Raw genomic sequence first — 24,720 nt, forward strand, 5'->3', positions numbered from 1 at the left:
TCGCGACTCTGGATTTAGTTCCAATTGGTGATATCCCCACTTTAAGTCTAACTTGCTAAATACTTTTGAACCATTCATGTTGTGTAGTAGCTCATATACAGTTGGTATTAGGTATCTACCACGTATTATAGCCTTGTTCGCTTGCCTCATGTCAATACAGAGTCGTATGTCGCCATCTGCCTTTGATATGATCACCACTTGGTTTACCCGTGGTGTTGGCCCGTCTACTTCCTCTATAATAAAACAATTCAACAACTCCTGAACCTTTTTTTCTATCTTCTCTTGTAAATTGAAGGGGATTTGCCTCTGGGGTTGGGCTACTGGTTTCACTGCCTGATCTATAAGCAATGCTACTTGGACTTCAACTTTCCGATCCCACTAAACACCTCAGGGAATTTTTGTTGCAGTGTCTATTTGCTTTCAGCGATTGTGGAGATGTCAACACCTATCTTCAGCACCCCTAGCCTCATTGCGGTGTCTTTGCTCAGGAGAGGTATTCCCTTTCCTCTAATTACTAGGAATTCGGTCTGGACTCTTCCTTTACCCACTAGTACTTCACACGTGAAACGACCTTTTACTGGGAGGGGTTTGCTGGATGCATAGGCATACAATTTTCTGTCGACAGGAGCGGCTTGAGATTTACACTTGATTTTCTTAGCTTTCAGATCTTCCCATGTACATTCATCAACGATGTTGTTGGTGGCCCCAGAATCTATCAACATTTCTAATTCTACTCCTCCCACAGACAATTTGAGCATATTTCACTGAGCTTTATTGGTGATCCTGAATGCATAATCAACTTGCTTCCCATTGGATTGTTGTTCTTCTTGCACCTGGTTGACTCCTGGCTTCTTTGGTTTGGTTTTGCAAACACTAGCAAAGTGACCTTTCTCTTTGCATTTTTTACATGTTTGCCCTCTGGCAGGGCATTTTGGATCTCCACCCAGGTGACCACTCCATCTGCAACGAGAACATTGACTGTCTCTATTCTTGTTTTCTGAATTTCTTTGTTGACCTTTTGATCCGCTTGGTTTTTCATACACCCTGTGTGCTTCTTTAGTCTGTTCATTCGTGCTGGGCTGAGACATTTGGTGTGTTACACTTTCACACTGTTCTGCAAGTCCTAATGTGCGTGCGAGAGTAGGTTCTTCCCTTTCTTCAAGTAATTTACGTTTAACATAATCTGACCTACGTTTGCATAAGATCGCATCTCTTATATGGTTATCAAAATCTGCCCCAAAATTACAGTCTTTCCCTTCTTTTCTTAGTCGGGTTGCAAACTGCAAGACAGTCTCACCTGGCTGGTGTTAGAGTCGGTGAAATTTTTGGCGAGCAAAAGCGGAGTTGACTTTGGGACGAAAATAGCCATTCAGTGCTGTTACAGCCGCGGCGTAGTCCGTTGCGTCGCCGGTGTCCGCGAGAGTCTTTAATTTGTGGTAATCCCAGTTAGCATAAATTGGTATTTTGCCGGCACGTATCGGAAGACTGGGGGTGGCTGCGAGGTACACAGAGAGTTATGGGATCGTGGTTAGTAAGTAGGGGTCGTTGGCAGAGCAAGGCATTCTATGGTCAGCCTTCACCGGGCGTAGCTGTTCGTTTTCTTTTTCGTCTTTTGTATAAATTTAGAGCGTTACTCGCATAGTACCTTAAGTAACTATGTAAAAATGTCATTTATAGGATACCCTAATACCCCAAGGGTGGCCCCACTGCCTTGGTCGGGGGTACACGTTCTCCGTTGTTTCCACCTGCTGGTTTTTAGTGGTTTTCGTGTCCGGCTTTGGTGCATTTAGTTTACTTCAATTGTAATAGGGTTCTGTTAGCATATCGATTTGGCGTTAAATAAACGGTGGCTTGGCTGGCCAACCCGCCCAGATATCAACTATTTGTGTCCGGTTGAGCAGTGAAAGCAAAGTGACGATTAGGCCCTTGCCATCCGCAAACAATTCAAAAGATGCTAACCATCGCGTCCAGCGTGGTCCCAACGTGGCAGGTTCCGAGTGACAATCGAACTTAGGAATCGCATTGGAAGCGCCATTTTCGCTCGAAGACATTGTGTGTCTCACAAAAATATCCTCGTCGCCAATGTTGTATCCTCCTAATGTACAAATTGGAGGGTTACTCGTCTTGAAGTCCGCTTGAACGAAGTTAACACACAAGTCAACCATGTGCTCCTTTATTCTCCCTTTGATGTACACCTACACGAAACTTTATTTACGCTCACTACGTCATGTAATACATGACACCAGCTGACACTCTAATCAACCGAAAGTTGTTGCATCAGTTATTGAGTGCTTCAAATAAGGCAGTGGCATATGAATGAGAAAGGCTTATTGTATTTGAAAAAAGGTCTTTTTTTTATTTTCCATTTAATAATAACCTTCATAATTTCCTCAAATATTTAACAATTATTCGCCGAAGGCGAGGTGAATATCGTTGAATAATCCCCGGGACGGAGTCGTGGGGATTATTCGACAATTTTCACCGAACCTGAGGCGAATAATTGTTTTAGTATAATTTCAGAGCTGAACAACAGAGAAATTTCTAAAATCATAACATTTTAGTAACATTTATTAACATTTTCCTTTAACATTTTATATAAACCGCGCTGAGCAGTTTATATAGCGTCATATAAGGAACCGCTCGACCAATCAGATTGCCGGAAACTCTTTGTTCAGCTCTGAAATTATACTAAATTCGGTTAATTAGCTGATTTATTTTTCACTAATTATCCTGTAGAGTTGTAATCGGACAGTGTAATCAGGCATTTGGCTGTAATTGGATAGAATAGAATTCAAGAATTTAAGAATTTAATAATTTAAGAATTTAAGAATTTAAGAATTTAAGAATTTCAGAATTTAAGAATTTCAGAATTTAAGAATTTAAGAATTTCAGAATTTAAGAATTTAAGAATTTAAGAATTTAAGAATTTAAGAATTTAAGAATTTAAGAATTTAACAATTTAACAATTTAACAATTTCATTTGTTCGCCGTGGGAATGGCAGAAGAAAGGAACAGAACTTTCGTCCCAATTGAAACCTAACCTAATTAAACTAGCCAATCATACCAAGTCTACTCAGCTAAGTCCACCAATCACAGAATTGATCACAATGACCAAAGCAACACTGAAGCACTTATCCTAAAAGAACTGGGAAACTTCCAAAATGGAGAACTTTTTATACGTAAGACATTGTCTCTACCGGAGGTATTTTCCCTAAATGTAATTGCTTTTCTTAAAAGTTGTAATGTTTATGATTAAGTCAGTTACGATTAAATCAGACTCCCGCTTCGCGATCGTCCGATTTTGTTAATCACTCGTATAGTTACAGATCGAATTGTGCTCCACTGGGTCCTACTAGCATTATTAATACATTTTCATAAGAAAGCGGAGTTCAACTTATTGCATCTGCTTTTCTTTTTGTCTCATAGAGGAAATAATTATGAGGTTTTTTTCCTTCTCATGGATTGGTGTTATGGCTTTTTGATACGACCAAGCATAAAAAAGTTTCAGCGATTGGCTTACAACAGGAAAATATATTATTCGTCTTTGTATTTGTACTGCAGCGCCAAAATTGTACATATCATTCTTCAGACCTCGGACTTCGAACAATTAGGGGCTCACACATGTACTACATGGGTAATTAAAAATAAACTCACAACACCATCACTCAAATTCTTACAATTGTCTTGTTGTATTTCAAATGTCAAACTAGTGATGACGTAATGCAAATCCTTCTTGTATTTGCATTAATTTTTGACAGCAATTCATGATAATATGCAAAAACGACTCAGTTCATGTCATATGAATAAATTGTGTTATTAACTTGATCGAAACGCCTTTCACGCCAAATGTCTAGCATGTTTAAGCCAAACTACCACAATCAATCTCGAAACTCTCATAATTTTATTGATGTCCAATCGCAATTATGTAACGGTTGTGAGAGGAAACCAGTTGACGTACACGCATTTTGCACGAGTTGTTGTTAAATTCTATCCGTTTCCGGTGAGAAGTCTCAAAGACAACTCGTGGAAGATAACGTGATAAAATAAAGTTTAACTTCAGTCTTATCTGCAGTTTCCACATGAATGTTATAGGAAATGTTGTGTATTAGAAGTAGTTCTGCAAGACCTTCGGGAAATTAAATAGACTTCTATCAGCTTTTAATTAGCCGCCGGTTGTGTGTTTGCTTGATTCGAAAGGCGCCCTCTAGCTTTTTTCTCACACAAGGGAAGTCTTGTTCACGATGAGATATCCACGAAAAATAAGATCGTTTGATATCCAGACAATTTTTTGTTGATCTGAGTTTTTCTGTACTAGATAAAGTATTCGTTTGCATGCCGAGCAGACCCATTTGGGCTGAATACATATCAAAGACAAAAATAAAAGGTAAAGGTACCTATTTCTCTAAACAACATACGTGTTTAGTTACAATTTTAAGGTTGAAACCAGACAGGCGCCTCTGGCAGCCGTGTTTAGTCCGTAGCGATTTCACCTACCCACTCAACCCACCCCAGGGAGGACATCAATCACACAGCAATCTCGTGCGTGGGAAATTAACGTCTCCTACCCCAGCCCTGCAGGAGACGGGACCTCCATTTATTCGTCCCTATCCGAGAAGACTAGAATATCTAACCATTTCTTGATGTTAATGAAAGGAAGCATATTCTTCTCAATTAATTTTAAGACCCTGAGTGTTGGTACGGCCGGTATTAAACTCTTGACCTCCCGCCCAACAGTCCGGCGCTCTCCCAAGTGAGCTAACCAGGCGGCGGTTTTTTTAATGATGGGACTATAATATAGAGCTAGCCTTAAAAACTGAACCGTGGTGCCATATTTCATAACTTCACATTATAGATAAAACTGTCTATAGCCTGGACTAATCACGTAGCAACCGTGAATTTGTAAAGAATATTAATGAAAGCCAACTTAGACCGATGTTTCCTGCGTAGTTGAAAAGTAATAAAAAGTATGTGTTTTAAATAGATGAAAATCCAATTCAGACAGATGTTCCTTGCGTATTGTGTTTCATTATATTAAAGGAAGCCAACAATCGTTCTTCGACTAGAAATTCAAAGGTTGGAACACGATAAGTATTCATCCATTTTTAACGAAATCCTTTCATTGTTAGATTGTACCAGTAGACAAAGATGTCATCCTTAAATTCGGATTCATTGAAGAGGGAGGTTATCTAAAACTTCCGGAACGGAATTCTAGACTGCATGAAGTTAAGTTTATCATTAGTGTACTCAACCAGTGCAGTAGGGGCTTACACATTTACTATATGGGTAATTAAAAATAAACTCACAACACCATCACTCAAATTCTTACAAATGTTTTGTTGTATTTTCAAATGTCAATCTAGTGGTGACATGATGCAAATCTTTCTTGTATTTGCATTCATATTTGACAGCAATTTGATAATACGCAAAAACGACTCAGTTTATGTTATAAAAATAACTTGTGTTATTAATATGATCGAAACGCCTTTCACGCCAAATGTTTGGTATGTTTAAGCCACACTACCAGAAACAAACTAAAAAAAACAAATAACTTTATGTATAACCAATCGCAATTATGTAACGCTTGTGAAAGGAAACCACTTGACGTACACATATTTTACCAGATGTGTTTTGTTATCAATTTTGTAGTTCTGCAAGACCTTCGAGAAATTAAATAGACTTCCATCAGCTTTAGCCGCCAGTTGTGTGTTTACTTGATTCGAAGGGCGCCCTCTGGCTTTTTTCACATAAGGGGAGTCTTGTTCACGATGAGATATCCACAAAAAAGATTGTTTGATATCCAAACAATTTTTTGTTGATCTTAGTTTTCCTGGACTCGATAAAGTATTCGTTTGCATGCCGAGCAGACCCATTTGGGATGAATACATATCAGAGACAAACATTCGGGACTAAAATATGGAGCCAGACTAACTTTTTAAAAACTGGACTGTGACGCCACGTTTCGTGACTTCACGGTATAGACATAACTGTCTAAAGCCTACACTAATCACGTAGCAGTGGTAATAGCAGGTATATGTGTTTTTTTTTTTATAGTTGGAGTTAAATAGATGAAATCTAACTCAGACAGATGTTCCTTGCGTGTCGTCTTTCATTAATTAAAGGAAGCCAACAATCGTTCTTTTTTTAAAAATTGACGACATGTTTCACGACTTCATGGTATAAACAAAACTGACTATGGCCTGCCCTAGTCATGTAGCAGTCGTGAACTTCTAAAGAATATTAATGAAAGCCAATTTAGACCGATGTAGTAGTTGGAAAGTAATAGGAGTTAAAAAAGGAGTTAAAAAAGATGAAAATCCAACTCAGACAGATGTTTCTTGCGTATAGTGTTTCGTTATATTAAAGGAAGCCAATAATCGTTCTTTAACTAGAAACTCAAAGGTTGAAACAAGATGATTATTCATCCTTTCTTTGGGAAATCCTTTCATTGTTAGATTGCACCGGTAGAAAAAGACGTCATCCTTAAATTCGGGCTCATTTATGAGGGAGGTGATCTAAAACTTCGGGAAGGGAATTCTAGATTGAAGTCAAGTTTATCACGAGTGTGCTTAGCCAGTGCATGGGGCATTAGCCTATACACTGGTTGAGAAACTGCTCCAATAGTTTCCAGCTACTACTTTCTTAAAATGCAGTTAATTGTAATTTGTTCAACCCTCTGACAACATAGGTGGTTTTCTATGTCTGTCTTGAGGTGTTAAATGTATCGTTATTCCGCATCAACTACAATGCAAATTTCTAAAATGTGAGTGTATTCGAAGTCCTCACTTGAACAGGTCCACTATATTCAAAATTTCAGAACATTAATATTTTGCTAAACTCGCTAACCTTTACGTATGACGTTTCTTCTCCGTAATGGTGAGGGAAGTCTTCCAATCAGTTTCTTGCTGACCCTAAATAGGAATAGTGAACAGAATTCTGTTTTCAATTTATATTCAAATAACACACCAGCTGGCATTTTAATTAACCGAAAGTTACTGCATCGATTATTGAGTTGCTTAATATTAGACAGTGGCATATGAATGAGAAAGGCTTATTGTATTTGAAAAAAGGTCTTTTTTCATTTTCTATGTAATATTAACCTTCACAATTTCCTCAAATGTGTTTGGTTCATTAGCTGCTTTATTTTTCACTAACTATCCTGTAGGGTTGTGATCGGACAGTGTAATCAGTCATTTGGCTGTAATCGGATAATCAGTAAACTAGCCAGTCATACTAAGTCCACTCAGCTAAGTCCACCAATCACCAAATTTATCACAATAACCATAGCAACAAGCACTTATCCTAAAAGAACTGGGAAACTTCCAAAATGGAGGACTTTTTTACGTAAGATTGTCTCTACCAGAGGTATTTTCCCTAAATGTAATTGTTTTCTTAAAAATTATATTGGTTATGATTAACTCAGTTATGATTAAATCATTTGAATATATCAACAAAGTTGAAATGGTAAATCAGACTCTTACTTCGCGATCGTCCTGATTTTGTTAATCACTCGTATAATTACAGATCGAATTGTGCTCCACTGGGTCCTACTAGCATTATTAATACATTTTCATAAGAAAACGGAGTTCAACTCATTGCATCGTGTTTCTCTTTTTGTCTCATAGAGGAAATAATTATGAGGTTTTTTTTTCCTTCTTAGGGATTGGTGTTGTGGCTATTTGACATGACTAAGCATAAACAAGTTTCAGCGATTGGCTGATAGCAGGAAAATACATTATTCGTCTTTGTATTTGTACTGCACCTCTGAAATTGTGAATGTCATTCTTCAGACCTCGGACTTCGAGCAATAAGGGGCTCACACATACTTGAAATTCAAAGGGTAAAACACAATAAGTATTCATCCAATTTTAAGGAAATCCTTCCATTGTTAGATTGCACCGGTAGACAAAGACGTCATCCTTAAATTCGGACTCATTTATGAGGCAGGTGATCTAAAACTTCGGGAACGGAATTCTAGATTGAAGTTAAGTTTATCAGTAGTGTGCTCAGCCAGGGTATAGGGCATTACTCTATTCAGTGGTTATGAAACTACTCTAATGATTTCAGCCACTTTTTTTGTTAAAGGACAGGGGGCCCATACAATCTGTTTGTGTAGCCGATTGCTGTTTTATAGTGAATGCACCAGATTTACCGTTTGCCTCACCTATAGTGATATATTGCTGACTATATATATAAATAACAACAATAACAATTCAACATTTATATAGCGCAAACTACTATATAGATAATCAGTCGCGCTTTACAATCAGTTAAGGTGAGATCGGACGTCAGAATTCATCAGGCGCAATATGCAGCCACTTCAGTCCATGTATTGATCTCACCTTCCCTTCCCAATTCACCCTAGATTAGACACTACGCAAAGATAGACCACAACACCGGGCACTACGTGCCCTACTCTTTTCGAAGAGTGTGTGGGTTCTTTAACGTCCCACAATTTTTATCACTTATAAGGGCTTGTGAGACGGGACCTCCATTTATCGTCCCTATCCGAGAAGACTAGAAAGTCTGACCATTTGCAGATATTATTACAAAGACAGCACTTTCTTCTCAGTTATTTAAAGACCCTTAGTGTTGGTCCGGCCGGAGTCGAACTCTCGACCTCCCGCACAACAGTCCAGCGCTATACCAATTGAGCTAACCGGGAGGCGGTTAGCTCAAATCAATGATAAATAAACGTTGAATTACTTTACCTGTGGTTTATAGTCGTCCTTTTGCCTCGAAAATGTTTTTTTTTTAGCGATTTTGAATGTCTTAGTTCGTCGTTAATGTAACGTATAAAAGAAAGACAAGGGTGGAATCCTTGTCTTGAAAGAGTTCCAGCGCCCGAGCAATTTTTCCCCCCAAAATCGCGTCGCTCCGCTTTCAAACTTGGCAGCATTAAGGTCAAAAGATTCACAATTCTCCTCGTACCTTCCGATCGAAGTTTCATCCAAACGGACCGGAGCTAGCCCTAGAAGAAAATCAAAATCCCGTAGCAAGAAACTCATATGCCAGCCGGAAACCTTCATGCACTTGCCCTTTTCTGATTGGACGACGATATTTTGAATTGGTTATCGTTTAACGCAAAAGGACGACTATACACCACAGGTAAAGTAATTTAACGTTTATTTATCATTGATTTATATACATAGTCAGCAATATATCACAATAGGTGAGGCAAACGGTAAATCTAGTACATTCACTATAAAACAACGATCGGCTACACAAACAGATTGAATGGGCCCCTGTGGTTAAAATGCAGTTAATTGGAATTTGTTCAACCCTCTGTGTAATTGCTGACACTGTCCAGACTTGTTTAACTTTTTAGGTCCTCTACTGGGATGGCCTCTTTTTTAAAAAAACTTTCTTTGCCTTGTTGTTTAAGACTTTTTATTTTGGCTTTCAACTTGTGATTTGAGCTTGTAAAGGCTGAGTTGAGCTAAAAATTTTTTGTTGTACGGTGGGTTGTTCAAATACCCTCCAACTGCATTTATGAGAGAAATTAAGGACGACTTGCTGTACTCTTTGCCTTTCTTGTTTCTCGCGTCATTGTAATGGTAAATATGGAACTTTTTGAGCACTTCATTCTCAGCTAGGACAATGATTTATCGTTTAGTTTCATTTTTGATGAGATAAAAATTTTTTTCAAATAAATAATTTTGTTGCAAAAACCCATGTGTAATTATTTAAAATGTATCGAGTGCCATGTTATTGTTGACACTGGAACTTTTTCCGTATTTTCCAGTAGCTCTAGTCGTACGGCCCTTGCTAACGTCATTAACAATGCCTTTCTTGCTCCAATGAACTTTTTTACTCCATTGGAGTCTGGAGTCTCGTCTGCTGTGCAATACACCGACACGCCAACGGTTACTGAGTTCAGTGTCTTGAAGAAGCTCATCTCTCTTAATCCTGCCAAAGCTTCTGGGCCTGATGGCGTGCCCGCCTGGCTTTTGAAAGAGAACGCAGACCTATTGGCTCCTGTGGTTACTGATATTCTTAATAGCTCATACTTGGAGGCTCGTCTCCCCCAGTCCTAGAAGCTCGCCAACGTCGCCCCTATTCTTAAGCAGACCCCTGTTTATGACGCTAACAAACACCTGAGACCAATTTCACTTACACCTGTCCTTTCCAAGTTGGCTGAGGACTTTGTGGTTGAGCGTTATGTTAAACCAGCTGTACTCGCTAAGGTCGACCCTCGGCAGTTTGGCACTGTTCCCGGTTCAAGCACCACCGAAGCCCTAATTAGTATGACTCATGCCTGGTACAGTGCTACTGACGGTAACGGGGCGTCTGTGAGGGTGATTCTCTTCGATTTTAAAAAAGCCTTTTACCTAATCGACCACCAGATTTTGGTCAAGAAGCTGGGTACATATAACATCCCCAATGCTGTCATCTCATGGATTATTGACTTTCTCACCTCGCGCAAACAGCGTGTTAAACTCTGCCACGACTGCTTCTCAGAATGGGGCGCGGTCCCAGCGGGGGTTCCTCAAGGTACGAAACTGGGGCTGGATGTTCCTGGCATCCATCTCTGGAAGTATGTTGACGATACCACTATTTCGGAGACGATAAGCAAGAACCAAGACAGTCACATTCAAGCTGCTGTTGACACCCTAGCAAGCCGTGCGACTGAGGATAAGTTTCAACTAAACGAGACGAAATGCAAAGAACTGCTCATAAACTTTAACACTAACAACCCTACTTCTTTCGATCCAGTTGTTGTTAATGGCAAGCCCATTGACTTAACTACTAGTGCCAAAATACTAGGCCTTAACATCTCTAATGATTTGAAATGGAATTGTCACATTAACTCCATTGTTAAGAAAGCTAAAAAGCGCTTGTATTGCTTATCTCAGCTTAAACGCTCTGGTCTTGGTACCCGCGAGTTAGTCCAGTTTTTCTGCACTTGTATTCGTCCGATTACAGAGTATGCGTGTCCTGTCTTCCATGACAGCCTCCCCGTGTACCTCTCCAACGAACTCGAAGAAATACAAAAGCGGGCTACGCGCATTATTTTTCCTCTTTGCTCATATAATGAGGCCTTGGCTGAATCAGGCCTGACTAAACATTCAGATCACCGCCAGAAACTAGTTGATAAACTATTTAAAAATGTTTTACAGAATGAACAGAACAAGCTCCATGAACTTCTTCCTACTCGCAACACATGTACCTTTAACCTAAGAAATATGCGGAAGTTGAAGCCAGTTTTTAAGACGAACAGGTTTCGTAATAGTTTTATTACCTTCAATGCCCTTAAGGCTTGAACGGTTTTATACAACCGTTTTTTTTAGAACATATATTTAGTGTCCTTATTGCTGTTTTAATACATTTAGTCTATTTAACGTAATTATCAATGTTTGAAACTTGTAAATAATCGTATAATTCAACTTTTGGTTGCAAATCGGTTATTAATAAACTATCAATCCATCTATCTATCCTAGCTCATCCTGAACGTTAACTATAAATTATTCTGGTTTTAGGAAAACATTTTTCTCGATTAAAATGTAGTTTTAAATTTCGAATTTCTCTTTCTATTTGTATGTCTTCGTACCTTTGAAAATTTTTACAGCCTTCGCTGCCTTTGTTTCTTTGTTCTTTGGTGAGGGCTGGAAACCTTTTCTCCTTTTCTGCTCTTTGAGAATTTTCATTGATGAAAGTCGAAGTTGATGTTGAGGTGAGAATTTCCAAAATAGTGGACCGGAATAATTTTTGTTTTCTGCGTTTGGAAAATTTATGTGACGTAGCTTGCGCGCATAAGTTGGCTTCGCTACCATGCATTCTTGTGAAGTAGGCCTCGTGATTTAAGGAGATGTGATGAGTTCTTTTAGATCAATCGGAATCAATAATTAATTTTGGCGCCTTTAAAATGAATTTTATAATAGTCATAGACCTACATCTGGTTATTAAGTTGTTTATTGTATACATTACGAAATCAAGAAAGGAAAAATGTATTCGAGCGGAAGTACAATACAATACAATATTCTTTATTTAACGAAGGTGACGTAATTATCCCAATGAGTTATCTAACTCACGGCCTTCACAACAAACCCACCATCCCACCCCAGGGGAGGACATCCATCACACAGTAATCTCGTGTGTGGGAAATTCACGTCTGCTACCCCAACCCTGCAGGAGACGGGATCTCCATTTATTCGTCCCTATCCGAGAAGACTAGAATATCTAACCATTTCTTGATGTTATAGAAAGGTAGCAAATTCTTCTCGAACCCTCGACCTCCCGCACAACAGTCCAGCGCACTCTCCATTGGGCTAACTGGGCGGCGGTTCAGAAGACGTCAATTTACATCCAGCGATACGTGCGTTTAACCTTTCATCGGACTCAAACCCACAGTAAAACTATGCAATCAGTGAACTACACCACTTTATCGCGTATTCCGTCAAGAAACACTAATGTTTTTGGGAAAGTGATTCTCTGAGTCTTAAAAAGTGTTCCAGCATAGTGGTATCACAACTTGATGAGAGAAAATTTGACCGATTTTTAAGGAAAAACATCAACTGGAGTGCATACAGAAAAGTCATGCTGAAAAGTGCTTCAAAATAGTTCAAACATGTTCGGCCCTTGGTGAAAGAAAATGCAAATGCTTTGTAAAGAATATTTCAATCGTCGCCTTTGCTTTCGACAGCATATCTTCGCCAGTTGAGAGATTTATGGATGAACTGAACTTTATAAGCCTTTTGAGCATCTAAAACTAAATGAAGTAATCAGAAATAATGTTGCCAACAGAAACCGCTCGATTGTTTACGTCATGTTTACGTCATGTTCTGGTCTCGCTATTAGCCAATCAGAGCGCGCATTGTATTGGAAACAAGTCTAAGCATATCATAATTATTACGAATGTTTTCGTTTTTCCTGGGTTACTTTAAAATGCCACTTTTGCCCTCTCATGCTTCGATTTATTAGAAGTACATTCAAACTGATCACGTTCTCCATGCAAGGCGTAATCTAACGTTGCAATTCGATAACGTAATTAATTGAATGAAGATGACATTACAATAATATCGAAACATGTTTCGTAAACTAGTAACGTTGTTTGCTTTATGCAAAAGAGGAAGTCTTTTTTCAGTTTCATTGTTTGCAGCAAGCATATTGTTTTTCAATTCCAGTATCCTTGTATTCGATATTTATCTCTGCTCATCATTTTAAAAAAAAAATCTAGATAAACTTGAAATTGACGTAATGTCGATTAACAACGGACATCTTTCAAGATCAATTAAATTAACATGGAATAGAGTAAGGAATACAGGTATAATGCTGTAAAAGTAAATGAATTAAATCTATCGCTTAAATTGATTTCATCTTACTAGTGTCCTTGGTTTCCTTAACCACCCAGTCCTACGGTTGTGACTGAGGTACTTCCCTCCTCTTCTTGATCTTCGACGCCACGGGCGTTTCCCGTCGATATTCTCTTTAATTCAACATTTTTCGGACCACGACGCTTCTTACAAACTGGTGATGACTTTACCTTGCAGAGCAAAATTCGACGAAACTCGGCCCGGAAGGAAGGATTCATGCCTGCATATATAAATGGGTTGATAGTGCTCGAAAAGAACATCAAAAATGGACATAGCAGTTGGACGTTACGTGGAACGACAGCGTCAGATGCGAAGCGCTCTAGAATCACAATGATCCAAAATGGAATCCAACACAATACAAACGCGAACATAACAACGGCGAGCGATTTGGTAACCTTGATCTCTTTGACTGTCAATCGATGTTCCTTGCCCACGGCATCGGCTGTAGAAGCCATGTTCAGATTGTGTTTTTTTATTTCCTTGAATACCTTGTAGTAGGAAACTGATGCAATTACAAGAGGAAGAAGAAAGAAAAAACAGACGACAATGATGTAATGAACTATCTTCATCTCTATGGTAGGTTGCACAAAGATGCAAGCGGCGTGTCCGGCAAAGAAGCCATTTTTTGTCCAGCCGGCCATCTTTGGAATGGAAACGTACCCTGCGACAGCCAGCCAAACTGCAGCGATATATACTTTTGATCGAGCTTCAGTGAAGATTTTATTGTAGTGTTGGGGCTTAACTATACGCACGAATCTGTTGAAGGCCGTCAGTCCCATTGTCGTTGGGGATACGTAAACAGAAAACTGGGTAAAGAACGCATGGAAATCGCAAATTGCTTCACTGTAAGGCCATTCCCCTGTAATGAGGACACCCGCAATCAAAGGCATAACGATGACAGCGGAGATTATATCACTGATAGCTAAGGAAATCAAGTAGAGGTTTGTGGACGTACGGAGCCTTTCATTTCTGTATACGGCTATGCAGATAAGGCTGTTTCCAATCAGGCACACCACTGTCATTGTTACAAGAACACATGGCTCCAAAATATTCAGAGCAAGGCTTCTCTGTTTTAGTTCCAAATCCATTGCTTTCCGTCAGTTAGTTTTATTTATTACTTCATCCAACTGTTAGTTGAGTTCTGAATAATGGAAGAGCAAGGAAGAGCAAGGAAGAGCAAGGAAACATACTCAAAATTATCACGAAAGTACAAAGTTCTGACTCATCAGTTTCTAACTTCGGTTTCAAGTGTGTAACGATTTGGAACTCCCCATATCTTATAAGAGCGTGTGCACAAATAACTACATTAATTCCAATGATTAAAATAACTAACTCAAATTAATTTGAATAATTTTATGCTGTGTATATTACTACGAACTTCCTTTTTTGGGTGTATTTGGGCATTTTTATGACGAGTTATTAAGTTATTTAATTAAATACTAACAATTAATTACAAGCGGTGGTCTGTAAAACATTTAAAAATCTCTTCAATGGTAGCAGCTATCACATATCAATCACTTGCCAATTTTCAATATTATCTTCGTTTGATTCAGACGTTCACACCAAAGAACTGATAACGTTTAACAAATTTGCCTTTATCCTTTCCCTATTTTGCCTCATTTAATGTATCATATGCAATAAATAAACAACTTAGACAATGGCCAAAAAAATATTTTATGTGACCCACCTCAGTCGCCGAGAATTTCCTTTCTTTTCCCGGTTAAATTTTCAACTATGTGCAGCTACTTCCAGTCGAAAATCTTTCATCAAATGAGGCCAGAGTGTAAAAAGCAAAATTATGAGGACTCTATGACCCTGACATGTGCGAAAAACCGCTTTTAAGAAACTCGGTATATCATGTCTTTATCACTAACATTATTTTCACTATTCTTATTTGTATATTTGATTGTACTTTGCTTCTCATCTTTCAGCTATCAAGCGTTTTCTTACCTCCAATCTCGCTTTTTCCTTTATGTCCACATACGTATTTTTCTTTCAGTGTATTTTAAAAAGATTTTGCTGTTTGCCGCATTTTAGTGAATTCTAAATGTTCATTTTAATATGGATAATTGCGGTGGTTTAATTTACAAATCACAATCACGTTACACACGATTCAGCGTGCGGAATACTCGTGGGAGAGTTTAGAAAGATTCCCAACCGACGTTTACCAGCGCTCGCTCTTCTGAGACAGCAATCAATTCTTAAGAGGGACCTTAAGGAAACCCCGACGTCGATGAAGGAGGAAAAACAAAAGATCTAATTAGCAAAACAATAGCTCAGCATGAGCGTTTTAAAACTTTGCCATCTCTAAGCCGTCACCTGCAAAACAACAACGCGAAATCATCATAAATCTTTGAGTGGTCTGACGGTGAGTCATTGAAGATTCTATTTGGAAATCAGCATTGTACTGCTATATTACGTTGAAGCTGGGATGTGGCGCCGTTAGAGAAGGAAACACAAAGCCATTTGCAAAATTCGAAATAAAAATATTAATTCATTTCTTAATCAAATTTTTTCCTCGGCGTTGCCGTTCTGACTGCGTAACGTCCCTGCGAGAGTGTAAAGTTTCCTTGTTTGGAAGATTTAACTTTAATTATGACCCACTAAAGTAACCGCCATGAATATTATGCATATCTCGGCAAAATGAAGAACGGTAAATTAATCTTTCCATCCCTTTTTAGCTGCGGCTCAGGTTTATGGTACGTATATGTCGCCAGTGAATAGACTGATCTTATTGTTGAACGGGTAAGGTTCTCAAACGTATTTCGGTTCTTTTCTTATAGAACAGGATTGAGGTTGATATCCATTGTATAAGGCAGCTGGTGCTTTAGTCCGCCAATCGAGCCTCATGAAAGATTCATTTCATAAGCTTCACTTGTTGACATATTTCATACTCCGATCAATAACAGTGACACCTTAAAAGTGATTTTTGTTAAGCACGCACTATTTTGGTTCCCTTCACAGCATCATCTTGCATCGCATCAAATCCTTTACCTAACCAACATGAGTTTTCGAAAATGTGCCAAACTTATCTTGGCGTGTTTAGTTTGGGTCAGTTACCTTGGAATTGGAGCAACTATTTTCCAGGCTATCGAGAGGCAAAACGAAAGAAAGGAAAAGACTCGTTTAAAATCTGAAATCGCTTCGTTGCAGGGCAAATACAACATTTCAGATGAGGACTTCAACAAATTAAGGGAGATTTTCGAAAGTCCCTACGCTTCGACAGAAATAGAAACATGGAAGTTTGGCAATGCGTTCGTTTTTGCAGGGACAATATTGACCACTGTCGGTGAGTACAAAAAGGTTTCTAGAAAAATATTTTTCATAATATTATTAATCAATTTATTATTTCCAAGATTTATGAAGACTGAGAATTCTCATAAAACAGAGTATCTTGGCTTTGTTTCACTGAGTAATGTCGTTTAATTTGGATATATCAACAAAGTTGAAATGGTAAATTGGCCACCGTAACGATTACAAAAGCTGACGTTTCGAGTGTTAGCCCTTCGTCGGACGAAGGGCTAACGCTCGAAACGTCAGCTTTTGTAATCGTTACGGTGGCCAATTTACCATTTCAACTTTGTTGATATACCTAAATTATTTCGTTACTCCCACCGACGCAGCCCCAAACAGTTTCTTTCGAAAGTATCAGCCTTAATGTCGTTTAAGTTTTATAAGGCATCAGCACACAACATACATGACTTCTGTCATACATGCATTTAAACCAATTTTCTTTGAGGTTTCAGGGACTTTCATAGAGGTGGAAGGGAAAATTAGGATTGCGTTCTTCCTTCGAGTAATGGCGCCAGTTTACCCCCTTACTCTCTTCGTAATTAGAAATTACTTTGATAACGCTGTTTGTATCAAGGAGAGAAGGCCAAGAGGATCCCCCAAATGCATAGCACAATTTAATCGTCTTATAACTTTTAAACACTCAAAATACATTTTAAAAGTGCGCCTTTGAGACGTTCAGTTCACTATTATAACTCCTGCTAATTCTTTTATGTCGTATTCGGTGCTGCCTGCAGTTTTGAACTTTATTCAGAGCATGGCAGTAAATAAAAGTGTGTCAGATTTACATGTAAGTGAGTTATGATATTTCACCCTCTGAAAAAGGACGTGCAATCAGCATACCACTTTGGTGAAATTGAAGCGAAATTACGGAATACGCCTGCGGAGGTAAGAGCATTTACAGCTAAGTGACCGACCCATCCTCGTCCTCGTGATTTTTTACAGTTTTCGACATTTTTGTCGGAGCATGCGAAGCGAAATTGTGAGATAACACCATCAAAGTCGGAAATATGATTACAATCTATTATCTTCGGTTATTCCCTGCGTCATTTAGGGAAAAGGATATACAGAATGGTAGGAAATGAATTGTTGGTGGTTTCCTTTCATTACTCTTATTTTTGTTGTACTTTCTTGTAATTGTTGTACCTTTCTTTCTGCAGGCTATGGCCATATAGTTCCCTTGACCTCATGGGGCAGGATATTTTGTATTGTGTATGCGCTGTTTGGAATACCACTGACCTGTGTTTTTTTCAAGCTAGTGGGTACAAATATCAACGAGAGTATTACTAAAATGATCAGTGCTATGAAAAACAAATTTCTCAAACGAGACACGGAACACCATGAGGCAACTGAAAGTGCCTTGGTCGCCACTTTTCTGGCTATCTTCATTCTTTTTATTATTTCTTTTATGGCAGATTTAAGACGTGAAGATTGGACTTACTTGGAGAGTTTTTATTTCTGTTTCATAACATTTAGTACCATAGGACTGGGAGATTTCTTGCCTTTCGCGGAAGGAAGGGTTGGTCTCAGTGAATACCTACTGATGGCAGCAGGGGTCATTCTAGGATTCTCTATGATGTCCACAATGCTCTGCGCTCTTGGTCAGGCGGTTGAGGAAGGCACCCGTCTGAAAAAAGTTAATTTGCTTGAGACTACGATTGAGAATTCTGACAAGAGTAAAGCCAATTTAAAAACCAGCACGAGCCAAGAACTGGTTGACATAGATTAAGAAAATGAACTCTAGATGAGTTTGTCATGTGATAGAGGCACGAAGTGAAAGTACATCAAGTACATGACCTCTTACGTGCCACTATACAATTATACTGGTAGTGAAGTATAATCGCATGTAACACTTCCGATGTGGATCGTGTCTTTATCACGGCGAGTCTTATTCAGGCAATACGCTCGATTGGAAACACGTCATCATGGAGATCGTTTTGCTTAGTAATCTGCCGTGGCGCGGCTCTAATGTTTTGGTTGTTTTTGCTTTTTTTCTTTTTTGTTGTTGTTAACCATGCTTCTTGGATTTCAAATCCAGTATCCCCTGTTGATGTCATTAGGGTGAGGTCTTAAGTAAATCGTTTCTTTTACTCTGCGTGTCACGATCAACGTATAAACTTTGTTCCCTTCAGGCGCAGGCAATGCTGTGAAACGGCGGAGGTCTGTGCAAGTCGGGTATCCCTTGTGTTCACTGCGATGACAAAGGGTGACCAATCTAATGTAAAATCCTAATCTTTTTAATTGGAATTGATGTGATTTTAAAATAGCATTTTATATTTTGAATTCCATGAAAAACTAGTTTTCTCTGTAGATAAGATACATACTGACACTTCTGCTTGTAGAACCAGTTTGGTACAACTGTAAGCTATTCTGTTTAAAAGTTATGACTGTCACGTCAAGGGCCAGTTGTTTGTTAGGCAGATTCTCTCTTGGTTTTTACGCTTTTGGGGATTTCATCTCAGTCTTAGTCATTAATCAAACACTTTACAAAATAACTGAAATATTACGAGCACCCTGATTGGTCAAAAACCTATCGTTTATATTACTCGAAAACCCACAGCCATATGATAAAAAAGAGAACAATTATTTTCAATCTCACTTGTTCATTTACCTTAAACGCAATGCTATCATTAGAATAATGTCTTTTGGTAAAGCATAGTTAGTAGAGGGGACTGGTTAGGAAACGCGGTAAGCTTCAAAGGGCCGGCCTATTGTCTGTCCCCTGAGTTTCGATTGAACGTCACGTGACCAATGACCCTGCACAGAACCAAAACAACATGGCGGACATGAACGACTTATTTTTCTTCGGCGACGAATTTATTGCCATATTGGAACTTTGGAAAACGAGGAAGAATTACAAGAGCACTTTGTCGAAGCAGCTGACTCTCTAAGTCTTTGAGAAGCCTTTAAAACGTTATTTTCGCCCAAAAACTTTGTAGTTATTGATGCCCTTAGCAACGGCATCGGTCGTAGTACAACATTTTTTTACTGAAAGTCTTTCGATTTTGAGGTTCAATACGAAGAGGGAATTTTTTGCGAGTTGTGCCAAAAGAAATGCAAGACTAAGGCTGGATTAAAAAGACATAAGACAGTAAAGCACAAGGAGGAACAAGCGCCCTCTACTAACTATGGGTAAAGCCTTTCAGTTAAATCCTGGACGCCAAAAATATTTGCGATTTCTTGCCAATTGATAAATCAACTACGATAATTAATATTCATTTAAAATATATTTAACAATAGCAAGTTCCCTTGTTACTATTTTGCAAATTATCGAGTATGAATGAACAACAAAATCGCTTCTGAAAACCTATCCAGCCAAACATCAATCATTTATGTGGTTGGTCACTATTGGGTTTCGTCGCTTATTTATCTAGTCACATATTTAGTTCATGACAAATGTAGAGCTTCCCTGTAGAAAAGTCGTCATCAAACCATTATTATTATATTATTGTTATCATCATTATTAGTGTTAGATGCATTGCTTTCATAGTCTGCATTAAAATCGAAACAAGGAGTGTCTCTTGTCATCATTTCTTCCAGTTTTGTTTTCAGCTGTTCAAATGATGGTCTCTCCTGTGGGTCTTCCTTCCAACAGTCTAACATCAACTCGTATCTGATAAGATATAAGGAATCTGGTGTAAATGGGAGCAATGGTGCTATAATGAAGCTATCGTCTTATTTATCATTACTGCTCTTCCGAAAAATGACGACAGAAATAAAGGAAGGAGAACAATGTAATCGCTTAGAGCGTTTCACTACATACGTTTAAATATATTTTCTTTAAGATGCATTTCGCGTGGTATATTTTGGCCAGATCGTCGCTGCTATGACGACTATATTCTTAAAAAATTTTTTTTATCACCGTGGTAGTGCTCTGGATGCGAAGAAATAAGTATATTGAAGAAATAACGAATTCTAATTACATAGAGAGGCGTAGCACACTCAATCGAACGCTTAAATTTTTTTTACGAAGAAATAAGTATACTGGATGCGAAGAAATAAGTATATTGAAGAAATAACGAATTCTAATTATATGGAGAGGCGTAGCGCACTCAATCGAACGCTTAAATTTTTTTTACGGTACACAATAATCAACTGTGCAATATCGCAGCCAATATTAAGGTTTCTTGCTAAGATTGTGGTTTAAAATAATCATTATGTTAATTGCATAACTGTGCAATATCGCAGCCAATTTTAAGTTTTCTTGGTAAGATTGTGGTGTAAAATAATCATTATGTTAATTGCACAAGTGAACAACATTGTTGAACGTACAGCTCATCAGAACATATGGCCGGTTTTTTCATGCGATACCCTGACTTGAGAAGTTTGTACAATTCTTTGTTACATATCCCAGGGTTACGGTTAGTCTTTGCATAGTTAAGCCATAGTTCCCACTAGCGACATAATGATCATAATCATAATCATAAGCATGAACATGACGCTGTTATGTTGCTTGTGTCTTAGTGGGAACGTCCAGAAACATAATCATAGGCGCCCTTGTGATCAACATAATCATAATGTCCCTGACCATGACTATGACTATGTTGCTTTTCTTTGTAGTGGGAACGCGAAAATCATAACGACATAACGAGAAACATAATGACGCAACAGGATCATTGTGTTTTGGCCAATTAAAGTCTAGGTCTAGTACTTTCGGGTCGGTTCATTTCAAGATGGCGGCCAGATTCGAGGAAAAGCTTGCGAGTGCAGTTGAAAACCGTTCCCAGCAGAACATAAGAAGCATATGTTTATGTTCGTGCTTATGATTATGATTATGATCATTATGTCGCTAATGGGAACTAGGCTTTACGACTAGTTCCCAGGGTTCTGTCCTCCCCCATAGAAAAAGGAGCTTGGCAACGAGATCGTCACTCGCGCCCAATCGAGCGCGTGCTACAGAGCTAAGTTTTTTTTTTCCGGCATTAGACATAAGTTAGAACAAGAGATTGAACTAACAAAGAAGTTACAAGAGCAGATTGACGAGTGATCTTTTATTTACACCCAAAGAGAACCATACGGAACTGTGAGAGGACCTTATAACTTTTTTGTCTCGTGGATGAAAAACATATACTGCGCAGTTTTGGTAATTCAAAGGGCAGCACAGAAGATAAAAGAATGTTATTTAAAGTAAGCTCGCAAGTTCTTGTTCAAGCCTCCTTCTGGTCACCTTATACTAAAAACGTTTTTGAGTGGAAATCATCATTTTGTGATTTTCTGAGGTGTCCTGTTTACATCGTCTCCACTGACTAACAGTCTGACGCAAGCTACAGTTTCTCTCGCCGTGAGAGAACCAGTACCTTGCGCCAGGTTGATCCAAGAATGATAGTGATTTGCTTTTGCGAGGGAGAGCACGAGCCGAGGGCAGGTCGAGCAGGAAACACGCGTGGGGTCTAGAGTTACAAAAAGTCGTTCACACTCTTTCGTGTGATTCTTCTATCGCGCTCATCTTTAGTTTCCTTCTGCTTAGTTGAAAGATGAAAAAGATAAACTAGAAAACTGATTAAAATACGCCTTTTTTGCGTGTAAGATTAAGAAAGTCAGAATAAAGTCGGAGGATTTTGAAAAGCAATATCGGGGTGGCCACCTAGTTCCTAGACGGAAATTATACAATACTGAGTGTATTGTTTGGATTAAAAGGGAAATTTCCCTTGCTAGGGTGTGCTTGACCAATAACCAATACGCTACATTTCTCGAGGACAAAGGACCCTTCACTGCATAGGCGTTTAGCGTGGTAATGGTTTAAAAATTCCATGTGTCATGAATAACAAGCCATAACATCACAGTCAGTCACTGGATAAATTTGGAGTGGCAGTCTTGCAGTTGGTTAATTTACGTTGAAATAATCAGCCTGTGTTGGTGATCATGATACTCCCTACTTCAACTTGAATTTAGGGAAGGTAAGTAGCAAATGTTTAAACTATTAACGAAATATAATAAAACAATTTAACAGTCAATATAGATGCAGATCTAAGAAATTCCTAAGTTTGTTAGACTTGACACAGCACCCGATTTCTGATCACTGCCACCAGTAACTGAGGATTTGGCGTTTGGAATTCGCTGAGTGCATTTATAGTCATCATCATAAGGAGAATGTAAACGTTTATGCCGCTTTTAGCATAAATCAACATGCAATTTTTTATATCCTTCAATTTCCTGTTATCTTCAGATGCGCAATAATTTGCTTCTTCGTGCCTTCTCTTTCATGCCATGCAAATTCGTAATCCCATTCGGGAAGTCTTGCGAAGAGTTACAACAACAAATGTTAAGTCTTTAGGGACTCAAAGAGTTCTAAATTTTATAAACATGTAAATCAAAATACCGTGAAAATATCATTCCACGCGTGAAATTAATTCAAACTGTTTGCTGACAAAGAAAACTCTCTTTCTCTTAAAGCCTTTCAATAACTTGGAGTTGAGATTTGAAAAAAAAGTTTTGACGGTAAACGAAGCCTATTGAGATGATTTTTTGGAGGACTTTAGGTTCTAATATGCACATCCATTCTATGGCGTGACAGTCTTCCTATTTCTTGGTCGCGGCATTTTAATGAGATACAACATTTGACGCTCGAGAGAGAAATATTTTTATTTTTAATCAAAAAGTTCTGGAGCATGACATCCAAACAGAAAGCGAATTCAAATTGTACATATTTATTTTAATATAGAGTAAAGGTGAGTTTTCAATTAGTTTAGTTGTATAACCACTTTCTGTATCGATTTTGACATGTTCAATTAATAGAGCCAGTACGCATGTGCGATAAAGTATGACGAAAGAACTTTTTCCTTTCCCCTTATACATGAACCCCGTGTAACTTCGCTTAACACGTATGCTTGAACAAATTGAATCTCTCTCAGGATTTTGGTTGAGGATGGTTCTACAGCCTTTTACGAACGAGCAGCTGAATTATTTTAAATTTGCCTCGATGGTACGGAATGAGTTCGCGATTGCTTTACGTCAGACATTCAAATCTATGTGGGACAACATGGTTGGACATCGTCCCGGATATCAACCGTGGGATGACTCCACGGTGGCAGGAAATATGTTTATCACTGAAGAAGGTGAAAAAACCAAAGTCCCTACACACTTCTCTTACGTAGAATGGGATTGCACAGCTCTGTTCCAGGCAACCATCTATGCAAGGTCTTTTGCTATGCCAGATAGCAAATGTCATTACAAGACTCTAAGTGAGCTTTACGTAAGGCGCCATAAAATACCTCCTGGAAAGTTCCATGCGTCTGTTGTGATTCCAAATGGAAATAGTGCCGAAAAATTCGCTCTTGCGTATTGATTAGCTTCGACTATTAAGAAACTCACTTTGTCCCTCAGACAGGTCAGAGATTGTTAAACGAACCTTTGACCGATACGTGCAGCTTGCTAAGAAAGCATTCAAAGCTCTTGGTGTCAAGACAGATCCCATTCACGCCATCAGTGGATTGACAGAATTTAACTTCCCCACCAAAGAGGTTCGCAGATTGGAAGAAAGTCGTAGACTGGAGACACAGGCATATATCGAGTGTCTCGCGGAAGTGAATTCAATTGTAAACGAATTAAGAGCGCTGGGTAGAATGCATTTGAATGCCAGTGAAGAACATTTCACTTGAGTCAGTTTGCTAGACATAACGTCTCGTAGTCACGTTCGACGCACTAAAAACTACTATAAAACGAATACAAGAATTGTAAAAACGTGTAAAATGGTATATAAAAAGTCACTTGTAAAAATGTAGCGGAATTCCAAATCGATTTCGATCAATTACGATCCTCATCAGTAGTACTCCGCCATGTTTAAAATACTCATAAATAATTGTTCATATAAGTGACTCTGAAATGTCCACACTTCTTCCAGGCTTCATGTAAGCGGTCATGATGTATCAATCACAGCTCGTGGGATTTGAAAAAAGTTCCATTCGTTCTTGGAGTTCATAAGCGAGTCTTCGTTCACATTATTTATCCTCACTCCTTCAGTTATTTGTCTCAGCATCGCGTCATTGTGATAAACCCCCGTCACATCCATTCGGAACTGCTTTACCTCTCTATTGTGTTTCTCTTTACAGTGTTTCCACAATGCAGATCGTTCTTCCTTATTGTTAAGTGATTTCGTATGCTCTTTCCCTCTGGTATACGC

At 38.6% G+C, this 24,720-nt stretch overlaps 5 protein-coding genes across 6 annotated transcripts; 3 read left to right on the plus strand and 2 right to left on the minus strand.

Annotated features, from left to right (window-relative positions):
• Positions 1-410: 410 nt before the first annotated feature.
• Positions 411-758, minus strand: LOC111332763 (uncharacterized). The gene has a single exon (XM_022938196.2). It carries the CDS (start codon positions 756-758, stop codon positions 411-413), a length of 348 nt encoding a protein of 115 aa, XP_022793931.2.
• A 9,039-nt stretch (positions 759-9,797) lies between these two features.
• On the plus strand, positions 9,798-11,261 carry LOC148732726 (uncharacterized). The gene is made up of 2 exons (XM_088757893.1): positions 9,798-10,013; positions 10,131-11,261. The coding sequence occupies exons 1-2, from the start codon at positions 9,798-9,800 to the stop codon at positions 11,259-11,261; spliced, it is 1,347 nt and encodes a 448-aa protein (XP_088614019.1).
• On the minus strand, positions 11,214-14,500 carry LOC148732727 (histamine H2 receptor-like). Its single transcript, XM_088758998.1, has one exon. The coding sequence runs from the start codon at positions 14,396-14,398 to the stop codon at positions 13,337-13,339; it is 1,062 nt and encodes a 353-aa protein (XP_088615124.1). The 5' UTR covers positions 14,399-14,500; the 3' UTR covers positions 11,214-13,336.
• A 1,709-nt stretch (positions 14,501-16,209) lies between these two features.
• On the plus strand, positions 16,210-20,339 carry LOC111332737 (potassium channel subfamily K member 9-like). Of its 2 annotated transcripts, none has more exons than XM_022938153.2 (2): positions 16,210-16,599; positions 17,762-20,339. In XM_022938153.2, the coding sequence occupies exons 1-2, from the start codon at positions 16,314-16,316 to the stop codon at positions 18,328-18,330; spliced, it is 855 nt and encodes a 284-aa protein (XP_022793888.2). In that variant the 5' UTR covers positions 16,210-16,313; the 3' UTR covers positions 18,331-20,339. The 2 variants fall into 2 exon arrangements, with proteins under 2 accessions (XP_022793888.2, XP_088615170.1); XM_088759044.1 differs by having other exon boundaries at positions 18,017-20,339.
• A 2,512-nt stretch (positions 20,340-22,851) lies between these two features.
• Positions 22,852-24,199, plus strand: LOC148732728 (uncharacterized). The gene is given in 2 exon segments (XM_088758387.1): positions 22,852-23,880; positions 23,882-24,199. Coding segments are annotated over 2 exon segments (774 nt in total). The 5' UTR covers positions 22,852-23,424.
• The last annotated feature ends 521 nt before the right edge of the window (positions 24,200-24,720 follow it).

Source organism: Stylophora pistillata, chromosome 4 (assembly GCF_964205215.1).
Source record: "Stylophora pistillata chromosome 4, jaStyPist1.2, whole genome shotgun sequence".
NCBI lineage: Eukaryota > Metazoa > Cnidaria > Anthozoa > Scleractinia > Pocilloporidae > Stylophora > Stylophora pistillata.

Excerpts from the sequence above, each read along its gene's own strand:
- LOC148732727 (XM_088758998.1), bottom strand. The coding sequence starts at position 14,398 with ATGGATTTGGAACTAAAACAGAGAAGCCTTGCTCTGAATATTTTGGAG.
- LOC111332763 (XM_022938196.2), bottom strand. The coding sequence starts at position 758 with ATGCTCAAATTGTCTGTGGGAGGAGTAGAATTAGAAATGTTGATAGAT.
- LOC148732726 (XM_088757893.1), top strand. The coding sequence starts at position 9,798 with ATGAACTTTTTTACTCCATTGGAGTCTGGAGTCTCGTCTGCTGTGCAA. Across the intron at positions 10,014-10,130 it reads TTAATAGCTCATACTTGGAG|TTGGCTGAGGACTTTGTGGT; the intron begins GCTCGTCTCCCC and ends GTCCTTTCCAAG.
- LOC111332737 (XM_022938153.2), top strand. The coding sequence starts at position 16,314 with ATGAGTTTTCGAAAATGTGCCAAACTTATCTTGGCGTGTTTAGTTTGG. Across the intron at positions 16,600-17,761 it reads GACAATATTGACCACTGTCG|GCTATGGCCATATAGTTCCC; the intron begins GTGAGTACAAAA and ends TTCTTTCTGCAG.